Here is a 21,785-nt window from a genome sequence, read left to right on the forward strand (position 1 = left end):
AGAATGGCAAGTGGCTTAGGAAGGACCAACTCCAGATTTGAAGGCTCGAGTCCAGCACTGGTTGTGCTTCTGGGTGTGATTCAGGGCCAGAGGAAAAATCACCTACAGGTTTATAAAATGCATATCATGGAAATGAAGGCAGCAGCACAGCACACAACCCACAACTGGGGAATTACGTGGTAATACACTGTGTAACCCCCCTACTCTCGATGGTTCTACACGCTTAACTAACAGTACATGATGCACGGCCCTAAGATCAAACAAACTGTGAACCCCAGCTCTGTGTCTGACATCAGTTACACAGCAGTTTTTTTTTTTCTTTGACTAGACCTTTGTACTCCAAATAGTCGACCCACTTTACTTCACCTCCTTGTACGATCTGCTCACATTGGAAAAGAAACTCAGATGCCATGGCAGTAGTGACAACTGTCATCCTTCCATACACCGAGTTTGATTCGGTGTGTGTATATTCTTCTCTATTTTCCTTTTCCACAATCACTTGCTTTCTGCTAACCTATCCCTGTAAAATAAGTCCTGTTGCCTGAACGACAAATGTTTACACAATGGCTGTAAAACTGTCCATGTGAGGCAGCTAAGCTGTATCATTAGGTGCTGGGGAAAAAGACGTTGCTCCAAAAATGATGAAAGACCACACACATGCATAAAAAAAATAAGAAGAAATAAAAGAAAACTGAACAGTCTTCAGTCAATTTTTCATGACCTCACCGTCAAGAAATTTGCTGATTGAAGCCATGAGCTACATACATACATTCAACTTCAAGGATAAATCCACCATATGACTAACTAAGCATTTCATAATTCTCTTTTTTTTTTCCCACTGTTAGAAAGGAAGCCATATTATGGAGCACATATTCCACAGTGACTTTCAGTATCTTTGTAAATGCATCAAAATCGACACACCTAGACTAAATCCCTCTTCTCAAAGTTCCTTGAATATATATCATTTTCTTCTTTTTTTTTCTTTCTCTCTTGAATAGGAAGACACTTTTTTGTTGTCATAAAAATATTTTAGCTGAACACTTACACACCTGAGTTGTAGTTACTCTTTTAATACAATTTGCCTCTATTCCAAACCAGCTGCTGATTCTACACAGTAAGACAACCTAAATGAGTGCTCTGGGTCTCTTATTACTTCTAATCTTACACTACACTTTCAGTAAAAAAAGTCTGCATAATTTATATAAAATATATAAAAATACTCTCTGAATTTCACATGCCAACATCAACCAGTATGTGCATAATTTGATCCAGTTCGTCTATGAGTTCACTGCGGCAGTTGACCTGTGACCCCTGGGACGCGACATCCCCAGCAAACCCGACAACATCGGCTTGGAAAGACCGGAGCCAGTCATCCGTCGAGGCTGACGGTGATGGTGGCTTGGGGTTGGGATTCAGAGTGTGGGTTGGAATGAACGGAGGGGCTAGATCAAAGTCATACAGCGAGACGTCAATGTCCCTAAAGATTTCGTCACCAAACTCCATGATGTCCGTACTGGCAGCAATCAGCGTAGGAGTGTCCAAGCAGGAGTTGCTGTCCTGTCGCAGCGTGTCCGGTGACGAACTGCTGACGGGCACAAGTTTTTCTGAATGCCGCGTCTGGCTTGCAGCACTGCCCGATAGTCGATGAGTGAACGCATCTAAGTGGCTTGGCACGTTTGTTCTGTTGGCAATAGCTGGGAGGCAATTATTATTGTCTGGGCTGCTGGTAGTTTTCTGTGAGTCTGCACCAGAATTGTCTGCGAGTAGTCTACTGTTGCTAAGCGACCCTTTTTCTGCGGGCAATTGGGCACACCTTGGCGTGGGAGGGCAAGCGTTTTCGCTATTAGCTCGACTCCGCTCGCTCGAGCAGCCTCTGGAGTCGGAGCTGGATCCACCACTGCTGCCACTTTCGTGGCTTGCAGGAATGCTCTCCTTGTTGGGCGAGTCCAGGCAGAGTGGCTGATTGGAGATGAGCATCGACACCCGGGAGCAGTCGTAGTGTCTCCCCTCGGCTCGCAGCTCCCTCTCGATTTGGCGGAGCGTGTTGCAGATGAGCACGGAGCGGCGCAGCGGGGGGTCGATCTGCTGGCGGGACATCTGCAGCTTGCAGACGGAGAGGTTGAGCACACACTGACGCTGGAGGGTGTAGGAGCAGACCTGTGAACACGTCGCCAGGCGCTGGCTCCCCTCCAAACTGTCCTCCCCGTCATCCCGCTTCCTCTTGGTGCCTGTTCCTACCAACCCCGGCATCGATCTGGTGGAGGACAAGAAACAAACAAAATAGCGTTGAGTGAAACTACCCATCAAAATACAGACTTTTAAATGTACTCACATTACAGTGGCACTTATTTATGTATGGAACCTGAGTGGCACATTCTTATATTTGGGAACAAACTAACACTGGTAGTAGTTTCCAATGAAACATGAAATGTCACAAAATACAGTAAAGTACCTGTAAATAACACTCCATCCGATGAAATCATACTGTCATTTCCGACAGATATCAAACACCACAAAATGCATCCTTCTGACCAAAATCACTACTATTTTTGAATAGCATCCAGGCATGATGTGCCATGAAAGTCATTCATCACATTGCCAAAGTCCAATCACTGTCTGCACCTAAAAATCACTAATTATATCAACAGGTTTTGATTTGATATTCCAGTTAAGAGGATGTGGGATTCCCAGTCTAGGAAATGCTCATATCCGTAGAATGTACGCTCACACCAGTCTGTCATAATAGGCAGTGGCACTAGCGCCTTGCAACACTACACATGCATTTACATGGTGGCTGAACACAGGGTACTCATCTCTGTACAATGAGCGTGACCTGTTCCAATGATCTGCACTGCCTACAGCCACCACTAGATAGCTGCTTTCGTCGGTGTCATGTTGCTGTCGTCATGTTCGAATGACACCGAGCACAAAATGTTTTTGTTTCTCCCATCCTGTTTTGATGACCTTGTGTCGCACACACAGCTCATTGGCTGGACAAAGTTTGAATACTGAGTAGGTCATTCATTTCCTTCTTAGAAACAGACTAAAACTGGAAGTCATGGCATGTCACAGTCAGACAAATACCCTTTACTTTCTTAGTTTTATTGTTGTTGTTTTTTTTTCCCTGTTTTTCCTCATTATCTCTTTCTTTTAACACAAAGGCACAGATACTGCCAATAAAACATAGGCAAGTAAGTATTACAACTACTGGACATGAAGTAAGTTCCTACATCTGCACAACACTATAGGCCTACATGTCTGTTGTGAAAAAAATGATCTGAAGTCACTTTAAGCCCTACATCTTGTCCAACCATTAGTGATTATCCAGAGATATTTCTGCAATTTGCAACTTTTCACATACAGTTGTAGCAACAGAATTCTTATGACAAACGTAGGACAAAATACATCAAGTACCAAGGAATTTGATAAAAAGTAACTGCAGCCAATGCATTATTTTAATTTAGAGTGAATTTTTGATCTAGTATTTAAGCATGAAATACACTGTAAATGTTGTTAATAAAATGGATGCATTTCAGATTAACGGAGTGCTTGGAGCTGAAAATGCTTGTTGTGAATACATGTAGGCTGAACTCTGTTCTAGATCTTTTTTCTACAGCAGGTCAAGGCCTGCCCTCAGTGTAAAATACTGGCAGAGAGTATGCCTCTCCCTCCAAGTGGAATAAATAGGTCACTGTTGTCCAGAGCTATGTCCAGGGTGAAAGAGTTGACGGTCAGTTGAAAAAACACGTCACCAAGCATCGCCCTCAAACTGTATCACAGCACTATGGCAGACCCTGTGCAGAAGGAGCACCATTACAAACACTCCATTGCGCTGAGAAAGACCCGTCAAAATCAATCCTGACACATAGTATGTTAGAGATAACCTCTACCCTGTCCCCTGAATAAGGCTTGAAGTACATTAGAAAAGGAGGGTACAGAGCACGAACAGGCAACATGATAGGGCACAGGTTCAATCAGACTACTTACCTATGGAATTGTAATCATAATGATGATTATGGTATTGAAGCAGGTCAAGAACACATAAAAAGGTGCAATATCTACTGGAAATATCTGCACTGATGGCTGAAAAAATATCCCCTTAATAAAGTGGTGTGGTTCTACTTACATGCAGAGAAAACTTCAGGACACCTTCCTGCAAACGTTAAACAATGTTCTCTTCCAATGAAAATAAGTGTGATCAGATATCCCTGAAAGTAATATCCACATACAATGTATCACATTGCTGCCGGTCAATCAGAGAAACATCCTATTTGAAAAACTCGAGAAGAGTGTGGAAAATATCTAGAGGAGCAGCCAGCTGTCCGCTGTGTAACATCCATAGACAGACAAATGTTCAAGGAGAAACAAAAGACTGCATGCCCTCCATGAAATCATGACAAGTCCACAAGTCCTTCTTCCCCCTTTCTTTCTCTCCCTCTTGTTCTCCAAACTCTTGTGCGAGGAGAGAGAGAGCGAGCTATACGGTCTACTGTTGGTGTGACTCCACTTGCTTCTGATAGCTGCGCACGGAGTTGTAAGAATAAGAAGCTCACAACAGTGCAGAGTGCTAGTGTGCCCACCCACGCAAGCGTATACACACACACACACACACACACACACACACACACACACATGCATCTCTATATGCCCAACTACAAATAATACACACACATTGTGTACACACACTCAGAACTGACGTACGTAGGTACGTGCAGTATTCGTCGCCCGAGTGAGCAGTGTCGTTGGGGGTATGGCTCAGCTATGCGTGGAGAGGGAGAGATAGAGGGAGAGAAAAAATATGAATACATTTTCTGGGCTGGGGCTCGTTTGTTGGCGTGTGCCGGGCATGTGACGAACTAGTCATCAAATGAGTTCAGGAACTGAGAGCGTCATACGGCCAGCATGATAAGGATCACAGTCTGAGCTAGGATGATGTCTCATCCAGGAGAAGAAGTACAGACCAAGATACACTACTCCAAGACGGCAATCTCCCCTACCTCATAAAACGGCACTGCCCCCGCCCTTTAAATCCCAACGTTCCCACCCCCCTCCCCATCCCACCCCATCACCCACCCCTCATCAAACGTTAGGTAGATGGATAGTGAACGCAACGAGTCTGATGACATTTCCCTCGAAATGACAATTTTTCTCCACCACATCGGCAATAACGCGAGACAATTACCTATTGCATCACATCAGGGAAATCACCCATAGAACTGGTTGTGGTTTGACCAAGTCCACACTAATCAAAACCATATTTCAGCCATGCATGATGTCATGTCGCTCAACCATCGTATAGATGTTAAAAACACCCAAATGACATGTATTTTGTGTTGGGTACTATTTAATGTATTCATGGAAACAAAATATTACGTACACGCAGCATGTGTCGAAAAATATGGCTAGCCAATTCGTTTTCTAGAGGATTTGTATTTTTCTACTTGCAATTTTCAGGCTCATAAATGTAAAGTTCATTTTATAGAAATCTTGTGCCTACAGATTATTGACTTCTCTTTTGTATACATGTGTATGTTAAAATCAATGCACCCATTATGATGACATACAATGTTGTAGGCCTTGTACAGCTGCATATAAATGAGCACATATCTTCATTTTGTCTCTGTAAAGAAATTCAATAGATGCACAATATGCCTTTCATATGCCATTCTTTACAAAGGCATAACCCTTAGCACTGACTTTTTTTTTTAATCAACAGAGACTCTCAGTTGGAAAATGAATTTCAGACAGAGAAAAAAGGAGATCGTTCAAAAAGGTTAGGAAACGGATTGTCAGGCACACATGACATCTACAGAAAAATAGTAAACACAATCTATACGTTCCCAAAAGTATTTGATTGGCCAATAAGAAAGCAGTGATGAATTACTAACACTTCATATGATCAGGTGGAAATACTGTTAGGACATGTAATAGATGTCCTTCAGTGTTCAGTGTTATTGCCCCTTGAGGGTAAGTAGAGAGCACATGCTAACTTAGCTTGCATCTACAATTTATGTACGTATGTAATACAGTATGTGTGTATGTGTGTGTAAGTATGTACATTGTATGTATACTTCTATGTCACGAATTTCATTGAACATATGAAACTTGAAACTTAGAAAGCCAGGGTGCTGCTACGGGGATGGATCGAGACCGGCCCAGAAGTTTGCACACTGTGACTCAGTCGTTGTTTCTATAACAGTACCAGTGGTATGTCATTCTCAGGCCAGAGTGTGACTCACTGTATTGTCACTGTGGCACAGAATTGTGTTTCTCTCAGGCCCAGGGAATGAATGGGAATGTGTAATCCTCTTATCTCTCTCTTTCTGATACTTGTGACATACTTGCCAATTACAGTTCAATATTGTTTTCAAAGTTTGACTGGACTGCATACCATTACACACAAGTTGCACACGCCATTGTTGTGACTTTAGAAAAAAAAGAGAGAGAGAGAGAAGTGGCTACACAAGACATTATGTAAGTTCTGAATACTTTCATTCATGTACATTATGATGAGTGCCATCTGAACAAATTGATCCAATCTGTTATTCACTGAAACATGCTCTGAAGTCAAAAGGAAAAGAAGTATGAATTGAAGTCTTTTCACCTTAAGAACAGAATATCATAACTAGAAGATGACTGGGTACTTCTAAAGTACATTGTCGTTCAAATTACATTTGTTAAATCTGCCAAATCATGCTATTAAATCAACTTTGGAAAGTCTCTTGCCTTTGATGTATTGCTTTTCTACTACACATTTGAACCTCTCTTTGAGATGGACCATCCTTTAAGGGGAAGAAACCAAATCCCTAAGTCATAACATAACTCTACACAAACATACTCAAAAGATATTGACATAATAAACTAGACAACATACTTGACATTGCATCAAACAACAACAAACTATCAAGGGTGAATGGAGACAGCTTTTACCATCACACACTTACATTTTGACAGTGTTAAGTTCCAAACTAGAGACAGATTGTATTTCCTTCCTAGGAGTACTCTGGTATATATCTGTGGCACTGTGATCCTGGTGACTGCTAAACGACAGACTGACACAACATGTTATGAAGAGTAACTATCCTGCACCGAGGGAAATATTGCGGATGCTTGTGCAAAAGAAAGAAAGGAAAAGAAAAAAACAAACAGACAAAAACAGGGGGGGGGGGCACGATGTGAAAGAATGATCCGGGGAAGTTGGATCCTGTATTGCACGTCAGCTATCCCTAACTGCCTCACAACAAAGCAAGCCCCAACAAGTGCTGCACACTCCACTCACACACGAGAAGTTGTTGCAAAGAGTGCTATGTCAACAGTGAATGAAACCAGGATTGTCTCTCATTGCGACACTCTGCACACCAGTGCGGGGGTGACGTGACAGTCGTGGAAACTGACGTTCATTTTCGGGGGAATTTAGGGGTGGAAAACCCAGCTGATGGAAGAGAAAACATACATGTACTTGTAATGTACGAGTAAATTTGACAATATCTTCCCACACTGGCACAAGAATGTGTGTGATCTGTGAGAAAACTTTGGGAAACTAACAAACATGTTATTTCACTGCTGAGTGTAGCACTTTGATAGCTGTCCCTGAATGGTCAGAGACTGAAATTCATGACTGAAAGGACCTCAGGCACATATCTTTCATAAGAAATATAGAGCCTCATTGTCAAAATGACTCAGATAAAAATATGTCTCTGTCTTCTCACATGCAATAAATACCCAGGGGCTATCAATAAGTTTTGTTTTGGGTTTTTTTTTTAACTCTGAAAAAACTTAATTACCCATCACAAACATAAATTCAGATTTGATTGTTTCTACAACAATGCCAGTCACATCACAAGCAGCGAGTCAAAAGGCATATACGAGCAATCCTACATGTTGTAGGCATGAGCGGACATGCTGATAATTTAAACGTTGATAGAGCATAGCACAAAAATAGGGCTCGTTGCAACAAGTCTTTACATATTTGACAACCAAGGGTCTAACTTTGCAGAAAAGAGCAGCATTTGAATAATATGAACAGTTCAGCAAAACAATTTGATAGAAGACTGCTCTATTCCCAACCCTACTCCAAGGTAATGGAAACATACAGCAGTAAACATTTATACACTCACTAGGTAAAATGCAATATATGAAAGTCAACTTTAATATGATTACGTAACAGCTACATTTATACCCTGTCTTGTTGGAATCTTTCTTTGTGTCTGTGTGTGTTGTATGTGTATGTGTGTGTTTGCGTGTGTGTGTGTGTCATAAAATGAGTGGGTAAAGATAATAAAACTTAAACATCAAGCAGTTAACCACCTGCAAGTATGAGCAGATTTCAGATATTATAATACAGAGCATTTTACATTTGAAATCAGACACCAGGCACTCTATCTACATTGTACTAATATGCTGCTTGACAGTGCCCGTACCTTATTCTGAACCTACAAGTTATGTAGAATTATGGTGCTTACCTAAATACCATCATTTTGCTTTATTGTTTTACCAGTGAGACACTGGTACTAACAGTACATTTCATTACATTCTATACATGTCTCATTTCTTTTTGTTATTGTCTTTTTTTCCACTGCTGCAACATGCTGAAGGCTAATAGACAAAATCAAAATGACAGTTTGATAAAATACCCCCATCTCTAAACAAATTCACTGTCAAAAATTGTATTTACAATAGTGGCATACTTTCCCGCTATCATGATGAATTTATTATTGTTAGCAGTGCAAACTATGGCTGTATGACATTTCTTTCATTTACTGGCTTCTAAAAAGGTATGAGACAGTATAATAGGTTTCATGCGGCTCATAATACCTGCTTTCAAATATAACTTGTTGGAATCCTACAGTAGGTTGTTGAACAATTAGCTTCCATACAGATAACAACTCCACTATTGCTTAAAGCTGTGCCATGAGCATTCAATAATGTGACACTAAGCTAAGAAACTTTCTGAAAGAAGGGCAAATGACACCCCCCCCCAAAAAAAAAAAAAAGGAAAAACACTCAGAGAATGCAGATCTCTGCCAAGTAGCTTATTGTATTTCCACCCATATACCCATGATGCTAAAAATGGTCCTATTTGCATAACATTTTTGCAATGATTCCATACATGCACATACCTGTAGAATTCTAAAGCCTCAAGTTCCTCGATTCAGCACTCTTCTTATGAGAGCTGACCACATAATGGGTGTGGTCTAGAGTGCTGTTGACCCCACCCTTAGTAAGATCTAAAAGCAAATCTTTGACTGGTTTCTGATACTACATCCTCATGGTCAGGTTGTACTCATAAACAGTACTCATATATTGTTTAAAACAAGTTGGAAGTCTCATTATCAGTAAGATGTGCTGTATCAATGACATATAAGTTTTTGGATCTTCCCAATGCCACAGGGGTACATGTACATTCCTGCTTTTATATCATGGATACTGACCAGCCAGGGTATGCATACTCTGCAAGTGTACAAATGTTAAGTAAAGAGTGTCAACATAAACTATACCGCCCTGTGGATACCCAACTGTCAGAAGTGCCAGAGAGTGTTTTGTACAATCTTTTCCCAGCTCAGAAAGAGTTAATGGTTTGGATATGGGAGGACCATTTTAGGTCTTATATACTGTATAGTTACATCCTAGATTTTCCGACTATGATCCACATCATTCGCTTTCAGTTCCAGAATATCCGGGTGATTGCGACAGACTGATACATTGAAAACAGTGCATTAGCGAGTGTTCAGTTTCATGTCAATAAGAAGCCAGCACCATTTCCAGGTGAGATCATCCACTAATTGTAAAGGGAAGATGGTGTATTGTTACGCCTCGCGTCCACGATACTTATCATGAACATATTTCCATCTGTCAGGCATGTTAGAAAGACGGTCATTGACCAGAGCAGTGGAGAATAGAGGTCCTAGCTTGGTTCCTAGAGGAACTCAACATGTCACACGCCTAGCAACTGAGAAAACTCTTCTTTTGTCGCTTGAGTGTGATCTCTTAGTAAACTAGACTGTCTCGGGGATTGAGATGTTAAAATTTCGAATGCCGGTATGCCATTTCACAAATCACGCCTTATGGACCTAAAAAGATAAGTCAGGATCATGTGAAAGACACTATTTACAGAGAAATTCTCGTTTGTTCTGGTTGATAATAACAAAAAAACAAAACATGAAAGATAATTCATCTTACCTTGAAGTAAATGAAACAATTCGCCACTGTGCTGGCAGGTTTGGGAAACACAACATCCTAGAATATCCTCCAAACAGCCATGAAGAAACCAACATACAATGTACTTCAGGAAAAAAAAAGAAGAAGAAGAATCTATCTGTTCAATAAGTGAGGAGTATCGCAAAGGTAACTGCTAACATCTTGTAAGTTGCCTGCTCACAAAGCATCCACGAAATGCTATATGTTGGCCAACATTCAAATGATCTGTCATTTTTTGCTTTTAAAAGCCTTAATTAATATGAGCTCACTTCCACCCAACTATGTACACTGAGCCAGAACTTCCTTTGCATAGCATGCATTCAACAGAACATTTTTGCTAGAGTGCTACAGTCATAATTCATAACCTGTTACAGAAGAGTTGATCTTGTTTCAAAACAAAATCTCTGCAGTCCCTTGCCCAGCTGTACTCAAGACTTGCTTTCTTCACTTGTCAAAGCAGTGCACAGTGAGGGAATCTCCTGGCCAATCAGGACAGGACAGCCACCCTTCAGACATGACTATTATATCTGATTCTCCACTGATAGCTTTTTACAACACTCGCAGTCTTATCAACGTACCAGTATATCTGCATCCAATGCCATTGAATCTGTAACTGAGTGGAGACAATTATTATTGAGCGCGTGAAACGTATCGGCCATTCTTTGTATACATATATATGCATGCAGCTGGGTCTGTACCAAGGTGGTCTAAGCAACTTGCCAGTGACAATCTCAAGTCAACACAATCTGGATGGAGCCACTTCCAGCACAGTCTCTTCCGACAGAGCTAAATACCGACACCTATTTCCTCCATGTAGGCAACTCATTTCTGAGTAGTAACATTACATGCACCTTAAATTATCACTGCATATCACCAAGATCTGCATATCACCAAGATTGAGAAAAAAATCATTCTACTAGAGCTTTGTGTTCCAGTTTTATATAGAGATATATCATTCACAGACACAATGTAATTTTCATACAAGGTCTCTTATCTTGACTAGACAGTACTGAGTACCAGTAGTTTACCCAAATCACAAAGACTGTATGATATTAATCCAGAAATGGCCATTCAGACCGCAGAAAAACACAACATCATCGTTAGAATCAAGTGAAAGCAAAGTGGTGAAAGAAATTAATGCAACAGACAAAAAAGAACAACAAACAAACAAAACAAAAACAAAGCCAATGAATGAAAAACAAAAGTGAAGTAATTTAGCAACATGTTTGCACTTGACATTGACATTTTGTCAAGACTGACTGTAGAAAGAAATGCAGGTGACATGAATGCTTGTGAACATTGGACGTTCAGACACCTTGATTGTGACTCCCACTTTTGTTAATCGACTAAGATGCTGCAGGAAGAACAGTGTGAACCCGGAATGCACTTACGAACACAAGCTGGCATCACAAGGTCATGTTGTAGGGAATGTGATTGAGCCAGACAGGTAGTAATGTCGACCTGACAGCAGGATCTGCACTTTACACGATACCATCAAAAATACTGTTCAGGTTTCCGGTACTATAGTACCTTATAAGCTCATTACTGCATGTACATGACTAAACAAACAAACAAACAAACCAACTTTAAAACATCCTGAGATGGGGGGCAAAACCTTCCCAAGAACTACTGGTAATGAACCAGAAATATCACCTGTCTTTTGCTTGTTTTTGTAACGATCCACTTTTACTTGACACGTCACTGTGTGATATAGATAACAAGAGAACATTCTCTGCATTTTACACGGCTAATCTTGGGCAAAAATATGATATAACTGTACCTTTCAAACTTCTTTGGAGACTATTGTGGAGTGTAAACCACTAGGGAGAAGTCTTACCTTAACCAAGCAGCCTTTAAATCTTTTTTTCTTTGGAAGTTTTCCTCAGTAAAAGGTTTTGACTTACCTCTGAAATCTTACAAATGATACCCTTAGGCCTAAACCTTTGTTGAATAAAAGTCTATCATAGCACCCTTTTCATGAAACTGACACAAAAGCATAAGCATTGAAAAATGCAGGTCTTCAAATGTTTTGTATCCAATTAACATTGCTTGATACAAAAATGAAAGGGTAGAATCAACATTACAATATCAGTTTTAAGTTATTATGGACCTATTATGGACCTGATAAAAAAGATACTAAAATAACTTGTCCTATCACCTAACATTATAGAGCAGAAAAGAGGGAACAAATGATTAATATCTCTTTCTAAGTCTTTGAAGAACAAAAGAAAAAAAAAAGAAAAAGAAAAAAAAAAACAAGGAGGGAGAAGCAATTACGATGAAGGCATATTTGTAGGGAAAGCACATTTGTCACAGGAGTGTAATTAGTCTCATTTCCGGATCCACTCCACTTTCTTTTTCATATTTCTTGGGTCAGTATGATACCACGTAATTTGACAGTAATTTCCCCTGCTGTTTCAGTCTCATCAAACGTGATAAATATCAAAGAAGGGAAAACTGCAATGCCTGAGCTCCATTTGATAATATCACTGAGGTCTTTGAATACAAAAAGATTTATTGATATTCAAAATGAAAAAAATAAAACCTTGTTTTATAAGCAATACATTTGCTGCAATATCTCAACTGACATTTTGTGAGAAATGTGTGGGTTTCTTTCCTCAGTTGGACAGATAGAAGAGCCTACCAACATATAAATTACAAAGAGGAGGGGTCACTGAAGTCAGCATCATAACTGCTATGTCTGTACTTAATACAAGTAATTCAAGTGGGTAATGCACAAAAGGTAGACCCTACATAATGAATTTTCCACACAAAATTTGAAGCACAGAATGCTTAGTTACATAGTTCTGTGGTCTATTTCCTCAGCTGGATGAAGATACAGCTGTAGGTAGAAACTTCAACAAAACGTACACGGAAGTTACTGTCTTGTGAAGATTGTCTGCTCGAATACCTTTACACTGCTATTAGTCAAGTCAGTTATGCCAAATTCCTCTTGACTAAGCATGTTTACTATGCAATCTTTAATTTCTTACCTACAGACATTCTATCTTGATCCTGCAACATTCATCATTGACCTTGCAGCCAGACAAAATAATAATAATAGTGGCTTCTTTTGCTGTATAGCACATAGGTCCACCTTTTGGTGCTCATGGTGCTTCAAAAAATAAAGATCAGTACTATGAATACTATTACTATGAAATATAACTACAGTTGACAAAGTCACAAATCATACTTGGGTGCCTTTGAAAACAAAGTTGCAGTCGGCAACCAGTATCGATAAGAACGTGTTTCAGCTGATATGAATTTGATGGTGCTAATCTGCAGTTGGGTGTAAAGTTCCACGCTGATTATTACACTTGATCTGCAAGGGTGCTGTCTCCTGCCAGATATCATAGCAAAAACTCAGCCTTGAACTCGGCAGCTAGTGTTGTAGGCTGGGCTGACCTCAAATATGCTAATCATGCAGGCCCCGCTCATGCACTTGTAAAATGCAAATGATGGACACACATACACGCACTCAAACACAAGTGCAAACACACAGACAAGGGACTCACACACACACACACACACACCACACACAAACAAACACACACACACACACACACACGCACTTACTATGCATTCCAAAGTTAGAAAGATAGAGAAAGAGATGAAGAGAGGCAGATATAAGATAGATAGGCAGAAAGGGAGACGGAGAGAAGAAGAAGCAAGAGAGAGAGAGAGAGAAATGAAGAGAGCGAAGCTGATTTGGCAGAGTTACTTTACTGGTACAGTGCAATGAATACCCAGGGTTTGTGCAAATAGAGGCTGAGAAATGAAGTGCAGCACTGTTCATCAGTCCCTCGCTAACAGCGCAAAAGATGTTCAGCGTTGCAGCGGCTGCAGTATGCACAATAGACAAGTACACACCAGATGCAGACACACATAACACACACACACAAGACAGCGCTAAACTGTTGTAAGGGGGTTTGCGTGAATTTGTACATCACATTAAACTCCGAATTCATCAAAGTTCACATACAGGAGCTGGTCACTACCCAGTCCCAGGGCCCTTTTCTTGCTATGTGTTGTTGTCTGAATGGCTGTAACACATATGATACATGTATCTAATATCTAATAGGCCTTCAAAAGTTTCCTAATATGAGGGCACGCTTTGCATCAACATTTTTTTATGCATGTAATATGATAGCTGGTGAAAAGGTTTTTGATGTATCTTTTTTTTTTTCCGCAAAACAGTTAACTTTTTCTTTTCTTTCTTCTACCCCTGATAGTATACTGAGCAATTAGCCTTCTAAAATGGTTTAGTCTGTGGACAATATTTTTGTGTGATTAATTTTTCGCAGTGAGTGGCTCAAAAACACATTTGTGGGTTCTTTAATTCGGGTGACGGAATTCCACATACTCATAACAGGGAGGTACCACTGACAAAGCACACAATTCAACTTGTTCAAAACGTGCAGAGAAAATAAGGAAGATATTTTTGCGGGTTTTAGAAATTTGCGGTAGCCAAAATACGCGAAAAGTGATGTACATGTACAATGTGTACCATGCACATTTACGCATTTACAGGAGTTAGAGCCACAATTGATCCACATTAACAGATTTAACTGTGTTAGCAATGTCAACATGTTAGGTAAAACTTATTTAAACTGCTGCATTGTAATGTTGTGTAATGTGTTTATAATGCAAAACCACTGCTGCTGTTGATGGGGGGGGGGGGGGAGAAAAATACTATCCCGTAAGACTATACTAAATGTCAAAATCAAAATGACTATCTTAACTTCTGAGCCCCAAGCCAGAAACTTGCAAACCATCACAACTCGAGAAATCAAACACAAATGGCGTGTTGACCAATCAGACTCTGCCATTTGTACCACTTGCGCTTGATTTCCGAGTTGCTATTGATCACAAAATTTCTTGCAAGGAGGCCCTAAAAGAGAAAGAAAAAGTTCCGGAATAGCAATGCGACATTTTACATTTGTGTTGTTGCAGCTTTTTGTTTTTTACTGCATACATACAAAAAATGCTGCATATATATGTGCACTGTGTGATCATGAGACACAGGAGTCTCTGAGCAAAAAGTCAATCTCAATCAAGAGCTGAATAATGTAATGAAGGGTTTTCCTGCATGCATGTCCAATGCACGACCATAATGGCAGCTAAAACTTGTGTTCATACGCAACTCTGCAAACATCACTACTGCATGACCAATACAGACACTCCTCCAACGTTTGTACAGCTATAGCTGCTGTAGAACCTCGATGTGGAGTCCATACATGCAACACGAGCACTGGCCCGACCCGACAAGACAAATCTTGTGCAAGAGAGCATCCTGCTGCACGTAGAAATCGTGCGTCTGAAATTCAATGTTTCCACGAAGCAGAAGTGAAAGCCAGTTTTCCTAGAACTACTCCCAACAAGGCTCACTAGCACCAGTTCGTAGCAGCTGGAGTGAATGAAATCTCACATGTTGTCCTATGTCTTTATTTTCTCACCATTCAATTTTCACACGTAGTGGCTCAAAAACATATTCACCAGATCTCAGTCCAGATTCTTTGGCTGTGTTTGTACTTACCACATGGTACCCAGAGATCAGTGATAAACCTCTACACAAATCAATAAGGGGATTCTTGAATATGGATCCAGGCCGGGGCCAGCCTTCCCACTCCATAGTATTCCCATATTACCAGGTCTACAGCAGGAACAGACTTGTGTATAAAATCTCGTACAATCTATCAAATTTTGCTAGTAATATCAGCTGCGAAGGCTAGTACTAGACCATATAAACACATACTGTAAAAGTGGATATTTTCGCGGGACTAATTTTTCGCGCTAGGCCGGGTCAGAAGAGTTTCGCGTGTTTTTAATTCCGCAGAATCAAGACATCACGCACAGGAACGTATGGCAAGCAAAAATATTCGCGTGTTTTTATTTTCGCGCTAGTTTCTGGTTGCGCGAAATGCGCGAAAATTTCAACACCGCGAAAATTTCCACTTTTACAGTATATGCACACATGAATATCTACTGCAGTAGTATTTGCAAGCCGATGTATAGTCCAACCTGTTCAAAATGTGCATTGAAAATTGCAGAGATATTTTTGCGCTCTTAGAATTTACACTAGCCAAAAGTAGCATGAAATCCACAATGTAACATGAATATTTCTGTTTTACGGTAGTTGATTGCAAATGGGACCTCTCGATCACGAAGTGACATTATATAAAGTGATCAAACAAATATCTGCAGATAAATAAGCTTTGTGATTTGGGCTGATTTTTCACATGACATTTGACAATATTGCCCAGCAGGGACCTGTGAACACTGTACACATCGCTATGAAGTGTCACATTTCATTCCTGCCACTACCATCGTTATTCAAAAGTGTGATGTCAATCAGTGTTCAAAACAGTTCAAGTCAATATGTGTATTTTCAAACAAAGCATAATAATCCATGATAAAGACTTAGATTTTGTTTCACTTTATACATGAAAGGAGATATTACAAACATGGTCAGATTGCTTTAGCCATAATCCAAACTGACAAAACTGATGACTGAAAGCTCATGTCATTGTGTGCATGTGTATGCTTTGTCCAACACCGCCTATGTCCGCAACATTGCAAGGCAGACATCCTGAATTACATAATACAGGACGTAACTGGAAGCGGCTCACTAGAATTGAAAGCAAAATCTTAAGGTACCCATAGTTTTCCTACATCTCACTTGGGTGTGTCTGTCAAAGAAAAATCCTGATGCAAACACCCTTTGATATCAAATCTGAGTGAACATGACATTGCAAAACCAAGTTGGTCAATGCCTGGCAAGTTTAAAACACTATAAGATATATGCAGCTGTTATACTTTATCACTATTTATTTGGCATTTTGGACATCTCTACACACATACAAAACAAAACAAATTTGATTAAGCACGACAAAGAACAAAATAGATCATAACACAGCAACAAAGCAGAAATGGAAAAACAGGCCTAGATTGTGACATACATTGTACGTACGTAACAAACAGGGCTGCCACGGGCAAGAATAGGTAATGCTACTTACAGTAATTACTATGCCTCGCAGGTCTTCTATCAACAGACCCTGTCAACTATATCAAAAGTTAGCATATACATGTAACATGAAGTCATACAGAAAAGGGGGGGGGGGGTGAGGAAGAAACTATACATACACTGTATTTACAAGTTACAAGCATCACTCACTGAATCGTCACTTGTCAATTATTTAGAAGGAGTATGCACTACCAAACAACACCATGCAAAAGAAACAAAATTAATTTAGTGGGACTACCCAAGTTTAAATGAGAAAACATTTTAGTGATATTAACAATAGTATTTGCACTTTACTGACTGTACTGATGGCTACTGCACAAGAATGACATGTGTAGCTTCCTAAGCTATTTCCTCAGAAGGGAAGCCAGGAACACCAAGTACATCGCTGCACTTTTTAATATTGTAAGCAGACAAAGAAAAAAAAAAAACAGAAAAAAAACCCCACTGGTATATAAAACATTTCTCCTATTCCTGCTCTTTTCAAGTAAATTGTCATCTGAACAACCCTGCTAATCATTTTTTTTTTTTTTTTTTTGAAAGATCCTCTGGTTTATTTTCTTTAGTTATTTCCATCATAAAGCATTACGGTGATGTGAAATCTGATGCATCACAACCATACCGGGTTCGAAGTCAGTGTGACATGCATGATTTTGCAGACTTTTTCATAACAAACATTTCAAAGTGATTGACATGTCTCGCCTATATTTTTGCACATAGTATTTTCCTTTGCTAACAAAGCGAAAAACAGACGTATCAAGTTGTCCTATTTGTGTTTGTGTGTATGTTTTGTGATATGATGATCTACAGTACAATGTATCTTAGACCGACAATAATCAAATTCTGAAAATGACTTATATTGTACTGCCCCTTTGGTGTCCAAACCCTTTTGACCAAGGCATGATAAATGACTCTCCGTATCATTCTATATTAATCCAAGTGACACACGTTATGTATGGTATACGTACAATTCTAGCATTCTAATAGCAAATTTCTGAAACTGAAAATCTCTATAGATATTAACAAGCTAATAACTTTAAAAACAGAACATTATTTCTCAAACACATTATGTAACATTATGTTGTCATGTGGGATATACTGTGCACATGAAAATTATATCTAAATGCTATGATTTAATACACCAATGAATGATATGTAACTACTCCAAACTATTGGACATTTTAAAAAAATGAATGAGAAAAGCGCAACAACACTGACAATAACGAGCTTAAATTAGAGAGAAGGGTTAAGAGAGGAAAAGTTAGACAAAGACACATACTGAAAGAGGGTGAGACAGCAGAGAGAGAGAGAAAGAGGGAGAGAGAGAGAAAGAGGGAGAGAGAAGAGGGGGAGAGAAAGACACAGCCAATGAAAAGTTCCCAAAGTTGGTGAGTCATAGGAACTTATGAGTCACTCTACCCATCCTGCCTCTTCAAAATACTATTCACGGCGCAGCCAGTTTATGTGTTCCTGACATATATTTCATTACGCAAACAAAAAAGTTTTACACTCTGCGATTGTTGACTGCAGAATTCTTCGTAAGAGTCAAGGTCAGTTAACAAAATGTGGCAAAAGTGCATGTGGCTTCTGGAATTACAGGCATTTGTGAAACTACCATAACATTTAGGATCACACTAATATCATGATTAAGTACGACAGATAGCCCCTACTGTCTTTCCTTATAAATGGGAACAGAGTCGGCAGTCAATCTCATGCGGACCTAGAATAGTATCATGCAAGTGCTTGTCAGCTTGATGAAGAAAAATGTCACACTACAAGACTAAAATTGTACCAAATGATTGCCTTATAAATGATTTATAAAAATGTAATGACAAATGTTGATACAGTGTGTAAATCTATCCCCCCCCCCCCTCCGTTCATGCTGAGGATTCAATGCAGAGTTTGCACCTCACATAGATATTGTTTTATTGGTGAGCGATTCACAATGCTGTTGTTTGATTCATAAGGCAACCATCTAATTCTGAACAATCACACATATTCTACATTAGTTAGTTGTACACCAGAGCAAATCTTGAATCCACCGACTGATTATCTTTGTGAAGTCACCTTTAGCCTTGCGTGGCTGCCATGAGATCATGAAGGGGAGCAGTGCTTTGTCTCCGTGGGACATCCAGTACACGCACCCACGCATGTACTTTGCCTGGGAGTGTACTGAATCTCGGCGAGCACACACACAAGGCAAGAAACAAGGGAATTTTTTGGTTATTTTTTTTTCCAGGGCAAAAGATAAAGGGCACTAGTTGTTACTCCACCCTTTGAGGTACCCCTCAGTTCTGAGATACCCCACCCACCTCAAAGTGAGGCAGCCTTTCAGTCCAGCTCTTGGTAGGAGTAATTACGATCAACTTTGTGATGCTGTTTTCATCAAATGTTCCTAAAATTAGTAAAAATAAAGTTTGCATGGAGTGAGGATAAGCTGTTGAGTAAACTGCTTAACAGTACCACCACGTACTCAAGAAATCTACCGAGATTTTTTGTTTAATTTATTTTTTTATTGAGAAACTTAAGTTCTTGAAAGGACCATGATTTACTGGTACTTCAAAACTTAGAAAACTCTGCAGAACATGGTGCTACTGTAAAATAACTTACCCAGATTATTATCACCTCAACAACGTATTACAACAGCAATTTCGGACAATTCTTTCTTCTTTTTTTTAAAAGCAATTTTCTTGGAATACAAACACATCGTTTTCCTCATCCTTAAAAAAAGCTACATTTGTAAGACAGACAGGTTGAAAACAAAAGCAGTAAGCTAAAGTTAGTAAATCTGATCTTCAGGCAAGCATGTCTCCAAAGTCAGCACAACAGGTAGCCCCCAAACTGGACTTAACACTGTGTCTTTGTGCTAGCCGGCTAGCCCCCCAATATATCAGTACACTTAACGCTTTGTAGTCCCACAAATCTCCATTCATCCTGCCTGGAATCAAATAATCAATAGAACCCCTTCTTGAAGGACCAGGGTTAAACCGTAATCCCAACTCTGCACCACCAGTGCACACAAAGGGTAAACTATCAGCGCAACACCCCTACATATTTTCCCCATTGTCTGTGATTCGCAGTTACTCTTTACCCCCCTTTCACTCGAACCAGTGCCAGTGACACGCACAATAGCAGCATCCCCTGCTACAGGCAGCTAAACAGTGTACTAGTCGGGGAGTAGCGTCACAAGCTTGGCCTGGGCACGGAGCCATCTTTCAGCCTGCGCTACTGCTCAGTTGAGGGGTCAGGGTCCTTGTAGGAAAGGGAAGATAAAAAAAAAAGGTGCAAGACACAGAAAGAAAGAGAGAGACAGAGACAGAGACAGAGAAGGAGAGAGAGAGGGAGAGAGAGAGAGGAGGCCTTGCACAAAGACAGGGTAAATTCTAACTCTTTCTGGAGGAGCCCTAGGCAGAGATGTAAACATGTTTGTTACCCAGGCGTCCTACTACGCTACCCTGTGTACCAACAATCGCTCCTGGACTCTCTCATGGTATTACAGTGAAGATCATACACTGTACCAACTTGGTATCAAACACACGGTATCAAACAAAGTAAACTCAGCTAATTACGGGAATGTTAGTAGACGAAGTGTTTTGTCACTCATGATTTCATGAATGTCTTATTAATAACAAAATTACACATATCTAAATATGTGTGTGAAGGAATCTCATGTCTCATTTGCTCAATGTGGTCATCTATGCAGTAATGTAATAAAGCCTTTGAAGTAATGCAGACAATATAAACCCAACCTCTAGGCATGGCTATATCACACAATCTATCGTGTGTGAAATTTTTGCTTTTCTTTGTGATCAAAAATTATAAGATACGATGTACTTACTAAATTGGTTTCTGAGCCTTACTAAACTTGTGGCAAATTGTAAACATAAATTTGGAAAAAACTGAGAGCATAATTTTGAATAATAACAATTCAGAAATCATAAGATTCCATATGGTAATAGTCAATACAAGGCTTGACATTTGCAGAGGGCCTAGGCCACTAAAATTGCTGTCAGGCCATGAATCTCCCAAATGGTCATCTTTTGGTGGCCCAATGGGGCAACTAAAGTTCGAAGTTATGTTTGCTTTTATTTTGAGCCACCAAAATGTCAAATTTCAAGGCCACCACAGGAAAAAGTAAGTGTCGAGTTCTGTTATATGTGTTCAGATGTATCTATCATCTTTACTTAAAACATGATCAAAAGGGAGTCCTTTTTTTTTTTTTTTGAATCTATACTATACACTTTCTAATACTAAGTACACAATGAAAGATATGAAGGACTTTGTGTCAGAGTTTAAAGGTCCTGTTTACCTTTGGGAACAGTGATTTTAAAAAAAATTTCAAGATATGGCATTTAATGCATCATGTACACATTGTAGGTCTGTTGTACCACAAAACATTCTATCATATACAATTTTTGTAGTAAAGCCTGAAATATATGGAGATGTAAATAAACCATAACTGTAGACGGTTTCCTCTGCTGATTTGGAAAAAAAAATCAACACTTAAAGGCCTTATAAATACATAAATAAATACACCAATGAAAAACAATAAATAAACAATAAAATA

At 39.6% G+C, this 21,785-nt stretch overlaps 1 protein-coding gene across 4 annotated transcripts in view; it reads right to left on the reverse strand.

Moving 5' to 3' along the window:
- Positions 1-201: 201 nt before the first annotated feature.
- The window catches only part of LOC140229752 (uncharacterized), a 28,955-nt gene continuing 7,371 nt past the window's right edge, over positions 202-21,785 (reverse strand). The window contains exons 1-2 of one of the 4 annotated variants that reach the window (XM_072309999.1): positions 10,776-10,880; positions 202-2,254 (exon numbers count right to left, since the gene is read on the reverse strand). In XM_072309999.1, coding sequence (XP_072166100.1) covers positions 1,231-2,250 — 1,020 coding nt within the window. In that variant the 5' untranslated portion in view covers positions 2,251-2,254; positions 10,776-10,880 and the 3' untranslated portion in view covers positions 202-1,230. Of the gene's footprint in view, positions 2,255-2,787; positions 2,811-6,944; positions 7,012-10,775; positions 10,881-21,785 lie in introns of those variants that run through there. The other 3 variants (XM_072309994.1, XM_072310006.1, XM_072309990.1) reach the window with 3 other exon arrangements.

This window comes from Diadema setosum, chromosome 1 (assembly GCF_964275005.1).
Source record: "Diadema setosum chromosome 1, eeDiaSeto1, whole genome shotgun sequence".
NCBI lineage: Eukaryota > Metazoa > Echinodermata > Echinoidea > Diadematoida > Diadematidae > Diadema > Diadema setosum.